The sequence below is a fragment of the Amia ocellicauda genome, chromosome 7, assembly GCF_036373705.1.
Source record: "Amia ocellicauda isolate fAmiCal2 chromosome 7, fAmiCal2.hap1, whole genome shotgun sequence".
Taxonomy (NCBI): domain Eukaryota; kingdom Metazoa; phylum Chordata; class Actinopteri; order Amiiformes; family Amiidae; genus Amia; species Amia ocellicauda.
This window is the reverse complement of record NC_089856.1, coordinates 29143021-29165834: the sequence shown is the minus strand read 5'-3', so window position 1 is coordinate 29165834 and position 22814 is coordinate 29143021. Positions and strand designations below refer to the sequence as shown.

Genomic DNA, 22814 nt, shown 5'->3' with positions numbered 1-22814 from the left:
ACTATTCCAAAACAGCAAATCCAGTCGACATGAAGCTGACAGCAGGAGCTCCTCGATACACTCCCTGAGTAAGGACAGTCTCTGTAAGAAATTGTTCTCATTTCTTTTGTTTTTTGTTAGAAGAAAAAAAAAGAAAAGCAAGATCATTTCAAATTGAGCACGAGTGGTAAACCCTTTTTCTTTGTGTTTGTTTGTTTCAATTTGTCCTTTAAAAACAACAGTTTTCACATGCAAACAAGTCCACACCAGCACGTTGTCTTCTTCTCAGGCATGAGCTTGTCACTGCATGTGAAATCTAGCCTTGGTTCCCTTCCTTTCTGCAGATGTTTTCGCAGTCGGAGGAGGAAGCTGGGGAGAGAGATTCTCGGGGAAAGGAATTATGACTTACTGACTGCTGTGAAGTTAAGAATGAAGCAGACATTTTTCTTATATCAGGCACAAACAAGAAAAGAACAGAAAAAAAAATTGCATTCAATAAGGACTTGACAGTGACAATAACAAACAATATCACAGTATCCTCTTCATTTGTTTTTTTTTACAATTTTTTTTTTTTTTTAGTTAGTTTTTCCTGTAGACCATATCACACAGTGATAACAAAGAAAGGAGATATCTACGGCAACATTAGCTTCGTGCAAACCACTGGACAGCAACGCCTCACAAAGAAAATAAATCAAGAGCAAGACGACGCATACAAAAATATAGAAAATCTGAGACGTAATGCACTTATAATTCACTGCATCACTGAAAACTACTGCTTCTGTTTTTTCTTTCTTGTTTCTTTCTAAACCAAACTACATGCTTGTGTCATTGAAGCTTGACTTAAAAAAAAAAAAAAAAAAAACTTTTGTTTTTGACACTCACGATTGGGTTTCATTTTTGTAAAAGAAAAACTTAGCTTCCACCCTATCCATAATCATAATCATAATCATAATAATCATTTTAATAATAATAATAATAATAATAATAATAAGCATCATCATAGTAATAATCATAATCATAATAATAATAATGTTGAATGATATAAAACTAGTACAATAAAAGCATATCCTTTTTTTACATCTGTTTGTGAGAAATATTTTAAAAATTTCAGTTTAAGAACATTCCAGCATTTGCTTATAATCTTTAGTGAAAGGTTAATATTTTGGCATACCCAGCAAAAAAAGCCATGCCTTTCAGATGCTATAGATTCTTGAGCCAGGGAGACGAGGATGCAATGTGGTGGAGTTTAAGATGGAAAACGCTCTTGAGAAAGGGAAGGGGGGTTGGAGTTGGAAGGGTGGGGAGAGGGGAGGGACATTGCAGCTGGAGATACGAACCGTGCTTAAGAACAAATCAGCCCACAAGTTCAGTTCAGCACTTACAACATCATGCAAAAGATTTTTTTTTTCTGATTCTTTTAGTTTTTTTCTCTGTGAAGTGCTTAGACCTTTGCATCAAACCCCCAGGCAATTAGTCTGTGCTAAAGGTGTAGCAGAGTCAATCAGAACCCAATAAGTAGAGACAGAAAGATTGTTTGGACGCCTCAAGACAAAAGAAAATACAGAGACATATCATACCAGGCAAAAGGTGGGCCAGGGTAGGAAAGGAAGGGATGTAGGCAGGGAGAGAAGAGGGATAGAGGAGTGTGCAGGGAGGAGACAGAGGGGAGAGGGGGTGGTTTAAGTGAAGCATGCCAAAAATATTCCGAAGAGGAGGAGAGCAAAGGAGAGGAGAAGAGAGGTGAGTAAACCACAACCAAAAAAGAGAGAACAGTCATTCGTTCCCTTCCTCCGCCTCACCCTCGTCTTCCTCCTCCTCCTCCTCATCCAGGGACACCACTCCTGAGGAGGCCACATCGGACACCTTTCTCCGGCCTGGGTAGCCATACTCGTCCTTGCACACTGAGTCATAGTCCTTGCAGGGCAGGTCCTCCTCGTCCTCGGGGGAGAAGCAGGACTCGGTGTAGGAGACGGAGTATGAGGAGTCCTCGCAGACCATGTGTCCCAGGCTCCGGAAGGCACTTTCTCCGTTGCGCTGCAGCCGCGACAGCAGCTCCTCACCACCCTGCAGGGCCCCCAGGATCTTGGCGGCCAGGTCTGCAGGGGACGAGCCCAAGTCCTTGAGCAGGGGGTGGTCCTCTAGGCTGCACAGGCTGGAGCACAGCGTGTCCGGGGAGATAGTGGGCGAGGGGTCACTGCTCTCCTGCTCGCACGACCCCGGCCGCGAGCTCCTCTGCTGACACACATGGCTATGCAGTATGTCCCGCAGGTAGTGAGGGAAAGGGGCCACAGGGTCTGTGGGCAGATGACAAAAGGATATCAGTATTCTTGACACAGATAAGGGCTGTATTTAACTTCAGCCTATGCAACAACAGCAAAGAAGAATCATAAATCTCATTGCCGATGCTAAAAAGTAATGGGCTGCCAATCAACTCATGGGAAAGCCCTTTATGAAGCACAGGAGGATAAAATCTATTCTCATTACACAGATAGTGCCAATATTTAAATTGTGAGCCATGGTGGAAACAAAGGAAAAGAAGAAAAAAAAAAGTGTATATTTGTCTGGTTAAAAATCTTAGTACAGGACTTATTGCCCTTTAAATTAAAATATATATATAAAAAAGTTAGGTAACACTTTACAATAGGTCTCCCTAATTACATTGTATTAACATAGTATGTATTCATTAACTACATCTTAGTTACTCATAAGAACAGTGTAATTAAGCATTTGTTAACATGTACTTAACGTGTAAGATGTGGACCATGCCCGGCAGGGGCGTAGCTTACGTTTCAGAACTGGGAGGGATGCTGTCAATATTGAGGGGGATGCTGTCAATGTTGGGGGGGGATGTATCCCCCTGTAAACCTACACCTATGATGCTCGGTATAGCGCCGAAGGCATCCTTGCCAGACAAATGTTTACTTACATATACCGTTAATCATTTTTAATCATTAAGTACATGTTAACAAATGCATAATTCCACTGTTCTTATGAGTAACTAAGATAACTTACTTAGTACTTACTATGTTATTAAAATGTAACTAATGAGACCTATTGTAAATTGCTACCAAATTTAATATTTTCTTTAAGTTGGGCAAACCTGGTGCAAACTCAAAGATTCTAGTTCAAACGTATCCTGAACACCTCTTGCAGAGAAGCTGAAATGAACATTAATGAAAAGAAAAGGCAAACACTAAGATATATGAATGTCTCTTAAATCAGAAAATAGTTTCATATGTCCATTTTAACATTGTCTCAAGCACTTGACTTTGTTTAGCAAAAAAAAATACTGCCTGCTTCTTTGACTTGGAGAGAAGACTGCTTTATAAGAGAAGAGTGGCAGATCATTTTCACCTGACTACACAGACCAGAAACTGACCTGGAGTAAAGATGCCAGACTCCATCTAACAAATCAAACACATCACAATCAAGATCTCCCACGGTGATGGGATAACAGGGTGATATGCCTGAATCTGTGCTGGGTTTCTCAGCACAGACACTGCAAGACTAACGCCCTTTCCTTCCATGCTTGTCTGCTTAAGGTAATTTAATTAAACCTGTGGAATAAAAGCCGGAATATCAAATTGTGCCACGCCAAGCAACGCTTTGCCGCTGTGAGGAAGAATCTAGGGCAGTGGGACACAGGAGCCCAGTGAAACCCCAGCGATGTGGAGACAGTGCGCTTGTTTCACGAGCACAGCAACACTCAGCACACTGCCTCCCCAGAGAGCTCACATCCACAAAGCTGACTGGGCTTGTGCAGAGCAATACACAGACGGAGGGGGGTGGGGGTGAGACTGACAGCTCAAGGAATCAGAGGCACGTCAACTGGGTTTCACGTAATTAGACAAAACCAGGAGCGAGAGTACGGCTGTGTTGGCGATTTAATCTGCAATGTGAGCATGTAGATCCACATCCAGATTGCTGCATTGTTAGGGTTTATTTTTGGCATTGTCGGGGAAGAGGGGTGGAGGTCCAATTGGAGAATGAATGCTCAGAAAAGGTTTTTTTACACTTCCATTGTAGGAAGGTTTAAAAAACAGGCTATTTTCAGTCCCCTAAAGGTCACCAGCTTGTCCACACCTATCAATACCAGAAAGAGCAGCAAGAAGGCGGCTTCAATGCAAAATTGCTCGAAATTAATCCACATTAGGCGTATTGCAGTTCAATCTCTTATTTACCATGGCACATGCACCATATCTGGATGGATTGATCATGCCCTTGCCATCTCATCTACTGCTTCCATCTAATATTATAATATTATTTTAGTATTATTTAATACTAACTGTTATTTATTAATGCTGTGTGTAAACTGTTGTGTGTTTTTGTTGTGTAATTGTCCGACAATAAAGTTTGCATTGCATCAGTTATCTTAGACATTATTACAGTTCTGTAATGCAATGTGGTGGTGGTGGAAAGATTTTGAAAGATGCCAGAACCACATTGTAATGGCATTTGTAAACACTTGGCTATACCATCACATTATTGATGTTGTTACTCCTTTCATAACTGTTTTTTTTTCTAATCTCAAATAATTCCATTTGTAATTTTTGTTGTTCATGAAATGTAAACGCTGCATTTTTATGCCACTTAAAGAGCACTTTTCCGGAGTGGTCTGTACTTCATCACAGAGACCCCTGGCACAGCCACCTGCAATTTCCTTCTACTGGAGTCATAATGCACAAGTCATTCCAGAGTCGATGGATGCTTTTTCCATTTTTGTTTCTTTTTTAAACAGCGTCTTTGAAGACCTTAGGAGCCATGTCTGAAACGAGGGCTTCTAAATAAATAAACAAATCAGTACATATTTACTATTAATAGAGTGACAAAGGCTGAATGATTTACAAAGGTTTTCCTCACATATATTTCCTCTGCGTTGAGATTTCTGCACCGTTTTGCATAATTGATATGTGTTTTATTTTTTGGGGTGAATAATTTAACTTTCAGGTTTTTCCCCAATGTTTGTAAAAGTACATCAGCAGAGAGGAAAAACCTGCAGAAGAGTCCATGCAGCTACCTCCATGCCACTACCTACTGCTCCTCAAAATGTTTTTTTATAAAGTGTTTCTCCATCCAGCAGGACACTACCAGCAGCAGGAGAAAGTACAGAGCTTGCATTCATACCTGTGTTTTGTAGTGTGGGGGAGGTTTCACTGGCTGGCCCAAAATCTTCATCGTACGAGTCATCGTTGGAATCCTCACCATCCACCGACGACCAGGCCCTCAGCTTCGCCTCGGCAATGGCAAACTGCTCTGCCACACCTGAAACAGCCAGGACAGGACAGAGAGAGATAGAGAGAGAGTGAGAGATGAGATCTGACTTGCACAGGTCATTAGAACAGGCTGAAAATTATGGGTACCCTCAGTCATACATATGGGAATATTTTTATGCCATCTCTGTTCTGAGGAAGATCACAAGAGAGACTCTAGCAGGAGGACTGGTGAGATGGCTTAGAGAGGGGGCAGCAATGGGACATTCTTCCATGAGGATTCCATAGAAGGGCAACAAGGCAGTTACCAAGGGTCCTCCATCCACACGATCTAGATAATGGAGCATGTTCTCCAAACTGTTCCCGAAGGACAAGAACAATTTTGAATGGATTGGCACCAGCGATGCCAAACATCAGTATCCAGCTATTTATCTTTAGAGTTTTTGGAATGTTGTCATGCAGGCGTAGATTTTATAGTGAATGTATGTTTGAATGTTTGACTCTAAATAACAACGCTGTTCAATTAGTCCATTCAGTAAAAAACAAGATACATTTGGTACAAACGCATCTCTTTTGCGCAGACTGACATTACCAAATGCTTGCTTTTCTCAGACGTTCACGACACATCGCAAATGTGAACATATTACTGCCGATGAAGGTCTCGCATTAATAGTTATGACCTGCCAGCTGCTTGAGTCTATGCCTTTGATCTAGGACGTCTTGAATGTACTATTGTAAAAGAAAGAAGAAAAAACGTAGCTGGGTTCGGAAACATTCTGTGCCAGCACAATAAGACCTGATTGGAGCTAATTTTAGAGTGACGACTGTCTTTCATCTTGATTTCACATGTAGCTCTGAACTGGAGAAATGACTGCAAAGGAGTACTAATCTAGCATTAAACTTACTGTGCTTCTGTGGCCATCTACATGACTGAGGAAGGGTGGATTTTAAGATGAAAAAAAACAACCAGAGAGTATGGAGGCCAAGCTTATGTGAGGCTAAGAAACAGACAGGGGTGACTGAAGCCTGGAATGTCTCATTATCTGGCTGTGCTACTATTAAAGAAGGCCATCCATTTACTCACTCGCTTATTTTATTCACTCTTTCTTTAAACCAAAGCCATGGTGATGTTTTCACACATCTTTTCACTTGAGCAGCATGTAATGCACAAATGCACAATTCCCTAATTTGACTTACATCCGATGCACTACACATACAGTGTATATGTGTGTTTGTGTGTGTGTATTATAACAATTTAATGACTAATAAAAGTAGACATGCATTTGAAGTGCGTGTATCTCGTAATCTGATCGTACATTATACACTTAAAGTAAGGAGATAGCCAGCACAGTGTTGGGTGTAATAAGTGTGAAGTCTGATTTTCTATCTCCTGGTTCAGCTGAACACCTTGTCCAGAGCAAATCAAATTATCCTGCCCTGCTGCAGACGGTAATTCTCTGGGCTCCTTCTGGGAAGAGCTTTGTTAGGCTGGCTGATCGATAAGGTACTAACAGTAGGATGAGAATGATGGGCTGAGTGGCCTGCCCTGTTTTGCAACTTTTCTTCATCTCTTATTTTTGTGAACAGTGGAGAGCACAGTTCAACAGAGCCCAGTAGAAATACAGCAAACCAACCCAGTCATGTAATCATACATCTACAGTGCAAATGAACCCTGGGGATTGGCACTGGGGAATTCACCATGTGAGGATTCAACTGACACCTCAGTGACGCACACAATGTTGGCAGAGTAGGGACTAAGTACAAGAATAAAAAAGTACAATGTAGCAAGGTTTTCTTTTGCTTTGCTTGTGGTCCTGTTCCTTTTCACGACTGGCTGTCCACTCTGGTATTTTTGGAAGTCTTGCCTTCAATATAGGAATTAATTTTAGTAGTAGCAATGTGTTCTTCATATATTTTTGGGCAGTCTTCATAGCACAGCAATAGTTCAACAGGTGTGACAGAGAGGGGAGACGATACCTGCAGCGAATCGCGCTTCCTGCTCCCCTTCAGTGAGGTCTGAGTAAGAGTTGAAGTCTGACTCCAGGGCGGTAGGGGAGTCGGTGGGCTTACACCAGCCCTTCCACTCGATCAGGTGTGCGACCCGGCCCTGCGCCATCGCCGTGGGCTTTGTCACATGGTCTTTCACCACCTGGGAGATGCCTGCACCGAGAAACAACACATCTGGCTTCAGACACACTGCCCACTGGCAATCAGGGCAGCTCTAAGACTTTTTGCTAAGGTGTAGAAATATTAAACTAGGAAAACTCCACACAGGTGTCAGTTTTTATTGACCTCAAAGATCTACTATAGCAGTAACCTATCATGAACCCCTTAAGAATATGGTAGGATTTCTGTTACCAGGACAAAGAAAGATGGATGCCTTTCATTTACTAGTACTAGCAGTCCACATTGAATCATATTGCCTTGAATCAAATCAATGGTTAATCAATTCACTGCTCAGAACCATGTACTAGAACAGGAGCAATATCCACTCAGTGAGTTTAAACAGGAAGGGCCAAGGCATTGCATGGAGGATTTAAACCACTCCTACTGAAAATACTGCAGATTAATAGGTTCCCAGCAAACAATGAGTAGAATTTGCAAATAACACTTTTATAAATCTATTTAAACAAAACACACAGAGAGATTTTATACATGAAAACAATCTACACATTGCATCCAGAGCACAGGTTAGTTACTTCCAGGTTAATGACACTATTAATGCCCTGTTAAGATATTACCAGGTTATAAACAATTAGAAATTTAATTTGCAATGCCTATTTCCGCAATTTAAATATGCCAAAAAAATAGAAAGAAGAAACTTCATCACAGTGACACGGGGTGAAGCCAGTGAGAGGCAGCAAATTAGGTGTACTGCTCAATAATTTACAGGGCTTTCGGAAAATGGCGGAGAGCTCACAGCTAATACCTTTCTTTAACACATCAAAGCTCCCAGATCTATTTACTGCTCTATATAAACTCTGCTGTGGGCTGTATTGAAGACTAATTGGATTCAAAACAGCATTTAATTGTCTTCTTTTTTTCCTTCACCTGGAGGAAATGGTTTCTTTTTTCTTTTCTGCATCGCTGATACTAACTTTATGTCAGCTTTCCTTTCTCCATTTAAAATCAAATAACTCAAGAATACGACATAAAACACAATTGTAATGGGCTGCAATGGACTAATACCAAGCCATTCAATAGTTTCAGGAAAATAACGTTCACAGAGCTGGCAGTGATCTCTTTATTATCACCCGGTTACAGTGAAGTTTATTTCATGGTGGGCACGTTATCAGGCTCCAATCATGCAGGCAAAGCATACAAGACACAACAGATGCTGGTTGTAAGCTGTGTTGTGTGTTGCCCTCAAATCATTAGTACATCATTGGTATAATGTCAGACTGCTTTAACATGCAAATCACCATGGGGTAATATGTAAGTATCCCCTCATGTGATGTACATTAACAAAAAGTGTGAGAGGAATAACAATGTTTTGCTGTTTTCTTTTGCACTTATGTACATGCAATTCTAATCCCAGTCATTGCTGCTGCAGGTGTATAATAAGTTCCCTAAGACCTATCTACTGTCACACTGTAGGTTACGTTGTAATAAAACTATGTGGCAGGACAGGGGTCCCCTTACCATGTAACGAAGACCTGGCCAGGGCTGCGATCTCCTGAATGGTGAGAGCTCTTCTTGATTTTGGCAACATGTCGGTAGTGTCTTCATTTACCTGCAAAACACAACAGAGGAACAAAATTGCAGTCACCCCCCCTGCAAATTAAACACACCATGCAGAACTCCATTAAAAGGGAAACTGGGAGGGAAGATTGAGGGATATTTAAAGTAATTAGTGACCGGTAGGTAAATGGATAGATGTACACAGTAAATTAAATTGATTATGTTAAAGACTAGTTAAAGCTAAAGCTAGGACAATATATTATTTTATTTATGTAAGCCACTGATTTGTTGATGGTATTAGATTAAGCCATAGCATGCAACAGTCTAGTATTTGTTTTATTTTTTGCTCATTTTCTGTATCAGTTGAATGTCTTTGGATCATTAAAAACTGCAGTTCAAGAAACTAGCTCTCGAGAATGGCCCACCCCTGTTTAATTTCAGGAAAAGTAAAGCTATATCCAGCTTTTCTGGCATCTTAAACTCAGGTGGGAATGGGATAAGTGTGTGTTGGGCTTCCTGCCAGAACTCCACTCATTTACTGCAGGTCCTTTTAAAAACTTCAAATGCTGCAGCCGTAACTGTCAATGGTGAGTGCCAGTGACCAAGGAGTGGAGTGGACTGAATTTATGGAAATATCAAACCGGCACAGGGGGATTAGTGTACGTTTTGAAACTGGAAGACTCCACAGTATAGGCAAAGTCAAAATAATAAGGACCACACTGCAGCAGAGCAACCGAATTTAGCCACCAAAGAGTCTGCCGGTGTAGGTTGGGTTGGGCACGTATCAGGTGCAGTAATAAGCAGTATGCCAGCTGTTACACCAAGCAACAACAGAGGCAGGAGACTGTTAGGGATGTGAGCGTGTTAGCATGGGTGGCATGAGGCCTCAACAAATAGTCCTGCCAGGCATGTCTCGGAAAGCAATGGCAGGAATAACACTGTCGCCAGGGTTTTTCTGAGAGAGCTATCAAGTTGCTCCTGGGCTTTATATTGTGTCCTGTTTACTAGGAAACAGCCTTGTCTTATTATGGACCAGTTAATTATTAAAACCATGAATAGTATAATATATTAGTGAAAGCATGGGTACACATCTGGTGAAGTTTACTGGGCAATTTAATAGATGTTGTTATGTCCCCAAACAAAACATTTCACATATATGAAGTCATTAAATTGGTGATGGAAATAGCACTGATCATGGTTTGGTATCTAGGTTAGTCATGCTGCAGAAAACTAAGCCTGTTTGGCATCTTATGAGGTGCCAAATGTACAACCATGCCTATTTTTTTACATATATGTATTTTTTCACAGATTTAAAACATAAATAAGCTTATTTTTTCCCACATATTTCAATTATTAAAATAAAGGCTAAATCTCTGTTTTGAAAAAAAAAATGCAGTTTAAATAAATGTTTAACTTAACTAAATATTTAGCTTTGAAATAAATACTTAACTGAAGTCTTAAGTCTGGAACTCACAAAAAAATGCTTTGGAGTAAATATTTAGTTTGCATCTTAAGTATGAGACCCACAGACTAAATATTTAGATTTGTAATAATGTTTAGCTTACATATTAAATTTGGGTTTTCAAAAATATATATTTGGTTAACATGCAAATGAGTCCTGCTGAATTCCATCCCATCCATTGCATCACACTCCTCAACCCAGTGGAGGCCTGGAATGCAGCTGATCTCTATAATCTCAGCTGTGTTTTCATGCAATGACACGGGTATTAAAGTTGTCTAATTGTGTTTTTGAGAAGCACTCAGTAGACCTAGCAGTCAGTGATCCAGTCAGTGATAGACAGGCTCAGAAAAGCAACAGTAGTACAGTAAAACCTCAATAAATCAATCACAGGGCTACAGCCGTAGAATGGGTCTTATATGTGGCCAGAGTGACCAGAGGCCCAGTCTGACACAGGGTGTAAGTATACACTTTTTTCTCCTTTTGCATACTGGCCCACAATCCCACAGCCAATTTCCAAACAAAACTCATAATAGTTCACTGGTCCACTGAACCAGTAAACAGGGGTTGTGGAATGGTTCATAGTTGTAATATGAAGTATTGTAGCATACTCGCGGAATCCAGTGACTGAAACACTCAGAATTATGAAAGATTCTGAGATTCTTAGAATCATGTTTCATTTAGAATGTTATATGCTTAATAAAACAATATGAGAACGTTAATGTAATAATAGAAAAATAAAAATATTAGACTTGCTGTCACTACTCTTCAGCTACCTTCATTTACAGAGCTCACCTGCATTCCTCGACTCCACCGCTCCAAGAATGATGTACAACAGGACTCATTTGCAAGTTGGCTCAGTATTTATTTTGCACAACCCAGATTTAAGATTTAAATGTTATTTTGTGAGACGGATCTTAATCTTAATATTGAAATATATATTGAAACTATATATTATATTTCAATTATATTTATAAGCTAAATATTTAGATTGTGAGTCCGCGATTTAGGATTTAGTTTAGTTTTATATATATATATATATATATATATATATATATATATATAGAGAGAGAGAGAGAGAGAGAGAGAGAAATATTTATGAATGTGGGCAAAAATTATACGTATTACTTAAGTCTGGAAAAACACCAGATTTAAGTTAAATCTGTTAAAAAAAAAGACCAAACAAAATCCATTGTTTTACATTTGCTGCAGCATATCTCCTGCACTGAATCCATTCAGACTCCAAGTCAGACACACAGTTCAAGCAAAACTGGCCTCGCTGATGTGAATGCAGTGTCCCTGCTCGCTCTGCCGCAGGTGGTCATGGATGGCGAAGAGAAAAGCACACAACAACCCCACAAACACATGACGTCTTCTAACAACCCAGTACAAAGACGGAGTCTGGCCCGCGGGAGAAAACGTACACGACACGGTCTGATGAACAGAGCAAACGTACTGAAGCTGCCATTACTCGGTTCATATGACAGTGTCGCCTATAGCACCGTTTTTAGTCTAGGCTGCTCGACATATTGTGGTTTCAAGTTAAACACACTTTCTCAATTACAATAAACTGTACATGGTGATAGATAGATAGACAGATAGACAGTTACTGTTATATAAACACGCTTCGGGTTCCCTTACACGATAATGCCTTTCATGATCGGAGTTTCTTTTTAAAACCCATTATTTTGATGTAAATGTATTTTGCATTTCTCTGTTCCAAACAATAACTAATAATATAATAATATAAATAGGCCTATATATAAAGGTTCGGAGGTTGGATAGATAGACAGACAAGACAGGCAGACCTGACCCACAAAACAAATCATTTTCATTAGTGCCTTAGGAACAACAGGGGCCACGTGGTTGTTGGGTGCTACATTTAAACACTGCCAATCACAGTAGGGCGTCACTTTTCTTCACTACGGATTTGGGGGAATAAAAGTCGGACTGCAAACGTATCTCCTCCGTTCTTGTTATCAAGGTTTCAGATTCCCATAGAAATGTAGGAAAACAGGAGACGCCTCAGCACAAAACAAGAACAGTAGCTGCAGTGCACAGACAGTGAGACAATCAGAGGGCAAGAGTCGTCCCACAGGTTTCAGCACTTGGACAGCTCCAGGGCTTCAGAGTCCCGGCTGTTTGAACGTTCTTTTCCCACTTCAAAGCAACATGCAACCATGACACACGATTCACACTACACGGCAAGAGAAAATCATATAAGTAATACAAAGGTTTACTGAGAGAAAAACACTTATTATGTTGAAAAGTACCCCAGGTCCTTCTTCCTCGACAACGCCCCTGATTCGATGCGAAAACAGCAGACTTTCCATGGAAGAAACGCCGCCAACACAATCCCTCCCGGCGAACATGCCACGTAGCGCTCCAGCCGGCGCTTGTTCGTCCTGTCTGTGCTGCGCTGTGCTGTGCTGTGCTGTGCCCTGGTCTGCACTGTGCTGGTCTGCACTGTGCTGTGCTGCGCTGTGCTGTGCTGTGCTGTGCCCTGGTCTGCGCTGCGCTGTGCTGTGCTGTGCCCTGGTCTGCACTGTGCTGTGCTGTGCCCTGGTCTGCGCTGTGCTGTGCTGTGCTGTGCCCTGGTCTGCGCTGCGCTGTGCTGTGCTGTGCTGTGCTGTGCTGTGCCCTGGTCTGCACTGTGCTGTGCTGTGCCCTGGTCTGCACTGTGCTGTGCTGTGCCCTGGTCTGCACTGTGCTGGTCTGCACTGTGCTGTGCTGCGCTGCGCTGTGCTGTGCCCTGGTCTTCGCTCGCAGTGTCTCTCAACTTCCGTGGAAGCTGATTTCTATAGCAACCCGTCACCAGGGAATGATTTCTCCCAGGATACGCGGCGTGATTTGCAGATGACGTAATATGCGGCACATATGATGGTCACTGGCGCATCCTCCACTCCTCTCCTTCCTTTTCCTCTCTTCTAACGTTTACCTCAGAGTTTAAACCAGCACAGATCTGCGAGGTACAATTGCTGAGTTATAAGAGACTCACAAAGCAACGCTTGTTCAGTATGGGAAGCAGGGGAGTAGCACGCCCCAGTGTCTGGCTTGTATAGCAGGTGTAAACAAAGAGTAGGTCTGTGTGCTTTGGTAGTTAATCCTATATACTTTAAAGTGGCCACCAAGTGGTGAGAAAGCATATGTCTCTATTTGTTTAAGCAGCTCCGGACGGCCTGTTGTATATTCTTACTGAAGATCCTCATTAGGATAATTCGCCTACCGTCTGGATATTTCACAGAACCCCCTCGGATATGATCAAAGAATCTTATTTTCTAAAGAAAAAAAAGGAATTAATTAATTGAAAATAAAAAGCTTAGGTGCGTTAATACCCCAAGTGGAAGTATCGCATTGTGTTTAATCTTGTCATTTGAGCATTTGATCCATTGACGTATTTTTTTATTTGACATGCACACATAGTGTATGTTTTTGCTGATAAAGTTTTGAAATCAAACGCTGGTTTCGGACTAGTATTTAGCATTGCAACTCGCAATTCTTTAAATAACTGGGGGAAATATATAAATACATAAATGCTCAGCAGTACTGGTCCTGGGGAAGCGGAATCCTGTATGTTTTTAAGAAATGTAAAACAGTCAACGAGTACATAGCTGTAAAACATTAATTTGTTTTAATTAAACAACTGGTGCAATTAATTTATTCGGAGCTCAATTAGAAGGAAACCCACAAGGCCCTACAGCTTTCCAGGAGCACAGTTCCAGAACTGGCTTTATGGCGCACTTCGGATTTCGATCATTTTATTAGCTTTAATAGTAGTAGTAGTAGTAGTAGTAGTAGTAGTAGTAGTAGTGGTGGTGGTGGTGGCAGTAGTAGTAGTGGTGGTGGTAGTAATAGTCACAGAAAGAAGATGAAAATTATAATTTACAAATTTCACAAAACGCGGCGTGCTATCCATCCAAATCAAAGATAAACACTCTGTTCATTGCCATGGTGGTTCTGTGCCGAATTCGTACAGGGTTGATTGTATAAAGGCCCAATCCTTACTTTACACTAAAGATACTATCATAATGGCTGGTGGGGCTTAATGAAGTACAATCTGTGATGAGACCTGACAGTGTTTTGACGTTTCAGGGAAGGGCTTTAAGCAGATCTATAAACAGCTCACAAGGTTTATACGCAAGTTTCACCGATGAGCCATAACGAGTTTTTCTGGTTGATTATATCATTATTGTCGTTTGCAGCACTCAGCGAGGGGTAATTGTAAATTCATTATTTTGAGCTAAAATTATGCCATAAAATATGATTTCGTGACATGAAGCATCTGTTTACAGTTTTAAATAGTGTTCCCGGATTGCCTGTGTGGAATAATATGACTGTCAGGCCTTTTTATTTATTTATTTATCTATTTATTTATGTATTTGTTTGTTTGTTTGTTTGTTTGTTTGTGTGTTTGTTAGTTTGTTCCTTGTCTACCAGCATTACAGAACAGTGTAAAATAGGTATATTTCCTTACAAATATGAAGACACTTTGTGAAGGGGGTGTGAAATTATACACGTCTTACTAAGTATTTCAGATTATCATTTTTAATATTAAGTTATAACCATACATTTATATGCCCTCTACTGGTAATCTAAAATTAAATTACTTTGACTAAAGTGAGAGAAACACAAATATGTACATAACTAATAGTATTTAAGATGTCTGTAGACATATAAGGAAGTGTCCGGAGTCTGACAGTGGTACTTCTTAATTGCATTTCGTTGAAGGCAAGACCATTATAGGCAATGCCATTGAGATTCATTTGGAAAATTACATGAAAAATGAATTGCTAATTACTTTTAATCACTTGCGAAAAATTGGAAATCTAACTTGTGAACATTTAGTAAAAGTTGAATGAGCTACCAAAGCTGAATGACTTGTCAATGGCTCTGATAGCTTTGGTTAATTAGGTAATTATTCAACCAGGAAAAGTTTTTAAGAATGAAATTAATCTGAATGTCTTTTTCTGCTGCTGCACAGCTTGTGTCTCACAGCTCATCAATAATTCTAGAGTGAGCTACTATCAGGTTTAGTTATTCAGTAACTTGTGCTTTATGATGTCAGGTGTCACAGAAGGTGTGCAAGAGACACGCCACATCAGGTATTGCCTTCTCAATGGATGCTTTGCTTGCAGTTTTGGAAGACGTGGGAATGCTAACTGCATTTCATCAGTATTAGCTTGAGTTTGTACAAGCCCAACTTGCAACTTACACATTAAAAACAGACTGGTTATGGAAAAAAGGACCAACTGAAGGGCCATAGAAGACTGAGTAAGAATTTTGAATTTAGTTTTGGCAGAGTGGAAGTTTGCATTAAATGTGTGACCAAGTACATTTGTTTCAGAAAGCATTATACTTTGCCTGTTAAGCACAAAAATAAGTTTTTTTGAAACCCAAACTGCACGTTTCAAAATATTGCATAATGTTCTTATCTCGTTTTTTAATTTATAGCAATTTCTACATACTTGTAATAGCCTGACAATGACTAAACAAGGTAATCAGTGAGATTTAAAACATTGTCTTTTATGTGAAGTCTAATCCCCAGTCCACAACAGCCAGAAAGCCCAATTACAATAATGGAACAGCTGCTCGGTAGAGGCCTAGCAGCAGACAGCAGGTGAAGTTTTAGTGGTCTACCAGGACCCAGGAACATAAAGAAGGGGACAAGTGACTCAAATGTAAAATCAGCACCTCATTGTAGTCCTGGCTGCCTAGGGATGTCTGGTGTAAAAGTCTTCGCGTAACACAGGTCCTTGTGTTCCCCAAGAGAGAGAGGTCTGAGAAAGAGCTCGATGCGCTCCAGTCCACGCGCAAAGCACTGTCAACTGACACTGTGGGGGAGAGACAACGCAGTTCAACCACCACATTTTCAAAATCCACCCTCAAACAATCCCCTCCCCCAGGAGACACCTCCTAAATAAAAAAATAAACATAAATAAAGTAAATGCTCAGCCTTTCCATGGTAGCCCAGTTCCATTAGTCCAGGACACATTCAGTAAATAGAATTCTTCTGTTTATTGATATTATTCATTTGGGGGAGTGGGTGGCATCGGGTTTCCTATTGGAAACCATTAAATATCTATTTCTCGGTTTCAACACAAAACCAAATAATGCTTAGAGTTTGACTCTAGAGTCTCGTCATTTTGAGATGAATTTTGGACAGCATCTGAAAACTCCCCAGTGTGGAATATGGACATTTTCTCCAGGATATCTACATTAGGCAGTTCATGCTGATGAGGCTTTTCCCAAAAAATATCCCAAAAGATCTTTGAGTTCCAAAACAGAATGCTTTGCCCCTAATGGATGATGGTTGATTCCATGTGAGCGGTACCATGGGAAGGGTCAGAGGGGGGTTGGCGTTCTCCAGTGCAAGTTGATCAGTCATGCCATGCCGTGCAGGTGGGTTACAGTGACAGGAGGTGCAGACTCTCCGGACATTCTGTCTTCCCAATTTGCTCATTCCAATGCAGGGCGGGGATAGCAATGCCGAAGGGACACCCATGCTTCCCAAGCTAGCTCCAGAGACAGTGATATTCCCTCAGAGCACTTCCCATTCTACCTGCCTTATGAAATACTTAACTGCTTGCAGAAAGCTGGGTGGCTCCAATGCTGCAGACACCTTTTTAGCAACATGCACATAATCATAATTAGAAGACTGGATTGTGATGGGTTTCATATGGTGATTCTTCTTCAAGCTCTCTCCGCACGGTTGCTTGTCACATGCCTTTTGAAATGTGATAGACTTCAATACATATGGGCTAATGTAGGCCACATCATACAATATGCAACCTCAATTGAAGCACCTCTGACGCCAGCAGTTTAGAATTTTTGAAACACAATCCAATAAGCTAATAGAATTATCCAGTTGTTTTGTGCCGGTGGACAGTTCAGGGGCACTGCGATGTGTGACAGATGTTGCTCATAAAGACACAGCATGGGGAATTATCTGTCTGGCTTGCCATCTAATGTCAAATCAATGTGCACAACTAGACATTTATCCAAAGCCCCCACATTGATATGGGTACTGCTGGATGTCATATTTTCATCCTTGTACCAGTGACCACAAAATAGTTTGTGTTCCTTGTGTTCCTCTTTCTTCTTTACTTTTAATAAGACGAGCAAGGAACAGCATGTGAATTAGAGTGTGTTGATCTTCCTTTTCAAAAATGTCTCCAGCAGTTCATTAGTTCTCTCAAAGACTCAATCACATCATAGCAAGCAAGTCTTAAGGGAGGCATTGAATCAAAGGATATGGTGGCACCATAACAGTTACAACTGATATTTATTATCATTACAGATCTAGTGGACAGCCTGCAATGACAAGTAGTCTGCTGCTAACCCTCATGAAGAAACCATTGGCTGCTCAACTAAATCTGAAGTATCTAACCCCATGGTCAGGAAACTTTGCATTCGTTTTTTCTTTTTTATATATAAAGATTACATACTTAAGATCAATTTGTATTCATTGTTTATTTGTAAGAGTGGTAAGCAAAACCTGACACCTTGGAAGATTGTGGTCTCCTTACCATCTGAAGAGTCCAGACATATACATTTTGCAGATACCCTAGCACTCATAAATCTCATAATATTGAATGTTTTGCATTCATAAAACGATTTGTAGTCTCAAATGATCCCAAAGCACGTAAGATTCATAAATAGAAACCAAGGAATCTCTTCGTACCATGCAATTAATGTTCTGTGTATTTGAATCGGACAGAGGCATGTGAAAGTGAGGGCAATATCCTATCGACAAGGCTTTATTAAAAAAAGAAGAAGAAAAAGAAGAAAAAGAATAAATGACTGCTTCGTGACTCTGTCCAAACCAAGTATGCCGCAGGACTATGTTTTGCTTAAAGTCAATATCGACACGATGTCGAGGCTGCTGGGGAGAGCTGTGCTGTCATGTTGCTGTTGTTGTGCGTTTGCCCCGCGCTAAACGCTGCGGAATCAGCGCGCCAGTGTTCTAGAACGGCTCGCACGCGGAGCCCCGCACAGCACTTCCACGTCGCCATGGTAACCCATCGATCTGCTGCTGTGGCTGTACGGCTTCAAATTAGCAAATCACTGACACAAATACCAAATCTAGACCACTGCCTAGCCTGCTCAATATTTTCCATATTTTATTATGTATTGACAGCCTGTGTGAGAAACGTCTACAAAAGCTAACTGTATATCCGACAGAGAAGAACTAATTACTCTGTTTGTGTAACCTTTAATTACAGCAACAACAAGAACAACAACAATAATAATGAGAATAACCATCCTAACAATAATGAATAAACCTTAATGATTCTCTACTCTCTCTACCTTTCGTCAAATACCATGATTGCATTCGCTTTTATTATTCTAAATGGTATTGTTCTTCTAAATAATGAATGTGATTTCTTCTGATTAAAATAAATAAACAAATAAACGAAAGCCTCGTATATCCGCTGCATGAGCATGATGAAAACGCGCCTATGACAGCCTGCACAACCTAATCACAATTCCCTCTGTTGTTATAGCAACAAGTATGTAACGTAAAAGAAATGTGCGAAGTAAATATGCGTATATGGCACACAGTCTCCATTAGGTACGGTCTTCTTTGTAATAGTTAGCTTCCTGTGTACCATTTAAATACATCTGCACCGAGGCTTGGACAAGTGTGATCCTAAGAGAGGGTGAGAAGGTGAAACAAGCATGTCGTCAAACCAATGCAAGGTAAAGAAAGAAAAATAGGCAGGGAATTGTAGAGAACTCCTGGAAACCAGAAAACATCCATTCGAGGTTGTTTAGAGTTTAAATATAGACCTAATGTACAATGGTTTTCTATGTCCTTTCTGGCATCTGCAGGGTTCAGCTACCTCTGTAGCCCGAGGCACCGTTTAATAGCCACAAACTCGGTGTCCCGGCACCGGGGCCGCTGCTCCACGACAGCAGAGCATCCAGTTACAGCGGCGCGGCGATGCTTTCCTTTCTCTGCCTTGAGTTCAAGTTGTCTCCATTAAAACATACATCAGTCTTAAGTTTCACGCTGTTAATCAAGACACTTTTGTGTGTTGCAGCAGAACTTCAAGACTGGGATGCGTGGTGGTGTGGGAATTGGTTTTACTTCATTTTTAATTGTGTCTTCAGTCATATTTTTCTTTAACCGTTTTGCTTTGCAACACACGCTTCGTTAGCTTGTTAGCTTGTTCGTTAGTTGACCGGTACGGTCGTTTTTATGGCAATAGCACCCCCACCCCACCCCACCCCACCCCACCCCACCCCACCCCACCCCACCCCACCCCACCCCACCCCACCCCACCACACCACACCACACCACACCACACCACACCACACCACACCACACCACACCACACCACACCACACCACACCACACCACACCACACCACACCACACCACACCACACCACACCACACCACACCAACTCCCCTCCACCTCGTTTCTAACTCCGAGGTTCAGAAAAATAATAATACTAATTGGGTCAAGCTAAGATGCTAACAGGATTGGAGACTGTTTTAGAAGTGTGTAACTTACACCACCGCCAGCCTGGCTGTCACAGACCACAAAAAAATACTGCATCAGCTAAGATCAGCAGAACTAACTCGTGTGTATTGAAGTGTAAATCTACAGTACTTTTCAAATGGTATATATACACCTAGCAACAGTAATTTTGATTCTTAAAGGAGATTCACATATTCTTCATGAGCTTTTTGCAGGTGTGTATTATTTTTATAAGTTTTTTTAATCACACTTATGATGTCAACAGAGATGCTTGCTTTTTGTGGAGTAATCCAAACGTTTACTACTGATATCAGTCTTAATAATAATACGAATGACGTGTTTTACACAACTAACACAGTTATGAAGAGAAACTTTCCAAATGCACAGAGCGATGGTGCTTCACATTCTTCGTTTGTTAAAGTTTTTTTTTTTTTTTTTTTTTTTTTTGCAGGGATAATTTTGAATGTTTTCTTAGGTTGCTGGTTTATTTATGGTTTGTGTTGCGTGTAGTTAATAATCAAACATAATATGCTATCTATGTCAAGTTCTTTTACTTTCAGTGTTAGTGCAGAAAACGTTGGGCCTTTCAGGTGGTCTACATAATATTTACTCATTGCAAAGGATACAATACTGTTGTTAATACACTCTTTTGTGACCGTCTCTTCTTATTAAGTGCACATTTCCATGCTACGCAAAATGCAAACGCATGCACAAACAAAATGTGTGTATATATAGAATATTTGAATTGCAGTCTCTGAAAAAAATAAGATATTATGTTAAAAACAACAACAACAACAATGTTCATACATTGCTATTTTGGTTTATGTGGAATGCCAGGGCAATACGTTTCTCTTTATTGGAAGTGTAACCGGCGCGGAATGCATTGGAAGCATGCTTTTATCTTAGTGTAGACTAGGTCAAACTCATCGGTGTTAATTTTAACTCTTTGTGTACTGTGATTAAAGTCGCAAAAAAACAATACATGTTATCTAAGAGAATGAGATCGGGGCATCAAGGTCAAACAATGTATACTTTTGTTGCTTCTACGCCGCATCTTCTAGCAGCAGTCTAATAAGTTATTTATAATTAAAGGGCTGAGGAGGAAATTGTTAGGAGAGAGTGGTTGTGTTTTTGTTTTTTGATTTTGATTTGCATTTGTTTTCCTTGTTTTCTTGCTTGGTTTTGTTTTGTTTGGGCAGGGGAGGGGAGGGTATATTGTCTGTAATTCTGTCAGGTGACGTGGAGGTTAATTTACAGCTTTACTATATAAATACAGTACTCAGATTACAAATGAATTACCTTCGTACGGCGGGGTGGGTTATATGTTGTCTGATACAAGACAACGAGCCGACGTAGCATGGACACGACTATGTTAACAAAAAGGTAATGGACACGAAAGAAAAAAATAATAGTTATTATAATGATAAAGAGATATAGGAATACATCGAGCGGGTTGGGGAAACGGCGAGAGGTGTTTGTATCTTGGCAACAGAAAACTACAGCTGCATAACAATCAGCCGTGATTTACTCCACACTAGGGGTGTAGGAAACCCTTGTTTCACTAATCAACTTAAAAGTAAAAGTAATTGCAACACAATAATAATAATAATAATAATAATAATAATAATAATAATAATAATAATAATAATAATAATGGAGCTTGTACGTAAGTGTACAAACACGTACATTCATAATAAGAATAAGAATGAAAATAAATTCTGCAATGCTTTAACATGCAGCTACCCAGCCTTACCTTGTTAAATTGGGTTAATGCAGTTAAAAGCATCGCACACGGCGAGCGCTGAGAACAAACACGATATCTCTGGGTCTCCACGGCTCAGCCTCGATTAATGCTGAAACTGCACTTCAGCCGTACGCTCATCCGCTATCAATAAAAGCGTGGAGATCATCTTGCACTGCTTAACCCCCGAAACCCGCAGACACTCCGATGGCAGACTCCGGCTGCCGGCACCAGCAGCGCCGAGGCTTTTTAACCTCCCGTCTGTTAAAAGCTACAGCCGCCTCTCGCGGTACCAGATCATTGTTTCACACACTGTCGCAACTGGATTTGCTCAGAGTCCCGCAGGGAAGCAAGAGCGTGTGCGACCGGGTGTCTGTGTGCGCGCAATAACCCAACAACTGCGCCGAGACCCGGCGAGCTCCCGAAAGACACATCTGCACTCAAACTGCACAACACGGCGTACCTCAGAAGGGACACAACCATCTACCGTGTCTGCAAATTTAAACAAAAACAATATAAATCTTACCAATAGGCGTTTTCGAGCCAATACAGCCCATTATCAGATGGATTTTTTTTTTATTTGATTTTTTTTTTTTTTTTTTTTTTTTTTAGTTGGGAAAATTAACCTTTTTTCCAGACTGGAAACATATCCCAGCGTACCTCATGGACTTTGTTGTCTTTCTCTCTCTCTCTCTCTCTCTGTCTCTCTTTCTTTTTCTCTCTCTCTCCTAGATCCTCTTGCGAGTTCTGAAGAGAAGAACGGCGCGGCAGACGGGAAGAGACAGAGGCAGAAGAAGACGGGTTTAATAAGTCCAGTCAGTCTCTTTCCTTTTTGTTTGGCTTCGGCGTCAGACTTTTACCCGTGCTGCGTCTTTTCTGTCCTTTCTTTGCTGGCTTTCTTTCTTTCACCGCTAACCTCTTTCGTGTCTTGCCTGGAGTGGTAAGTTGCGGCCCCCACGCTTGGCAGCTACGTCACTCTGGGAAGGGTCGGTGCGGTGGTTTCAGCACCACGGCTGACGGACAGCGCCTGCAGAGACGGGTTCAGCAGCATTGGCGGCCGCGCTCTGTGGTCAGCGCTCCTGTCCTTTGAAAGACGCCAGTAAACCCCACACCAACCCGGGGTCTCTCCTCGGATTTCCCCCCGAGTTACAGCTACAATAGCTGGTGTTTTGCGAAGGAGCTAAGCGCGCTGTGCTTCAGTCCAAAGCCATGGGAAACGGCTTATAAATCAGGATGAGGATTTTTACTGAGAACATAG

General features: G+C 41.0%; 1 protein-coding gene across 2 annotated transcripts; it reads right to left on the bottom strand.

The window, feature by feature from the left end:
* Nucleotides 1–824: 824 nt before the first annotated feature.
* Nucleotides 825–22750, bottom strand: fam131ab (family with sequence similarity 131 member Ab). Of its 2 annotated transcripts, none has more exons than XM_066709049.1 (5): nucleotides 22217–22750; nucleotides 8832–8922; nucleotides 7167–7349; nucleotides 5104–5241; nucleotides 825–2273 (listed from the first exon to the last, which is right to left on the bottom strand). In XM_066709049.1, exons 2-5 carry the CDS (start codon nucleotides 8899–8901, stop codon nucleotides 1753–1755), a joined length of 912 nt encoding a protein of 303 aa, XP_066565146.1. In that variant the 5' UTR covers nucleotides 8902–8922; nucleotides 22217–22750; the 3' UTR covers nucleotides 825–1752. The 2 variants fall into 2 exon arrangements, with proteins under 2 accessions (XP_066565146.1, XP_066565147.1); XM_066709050.1 differs by lacking the exon at nucleotides 22217–22750 and adding an exon at nucleotides 16021–16087.
* Nucleotides 22751–22814: the final 64 nt, after the last annotated feature.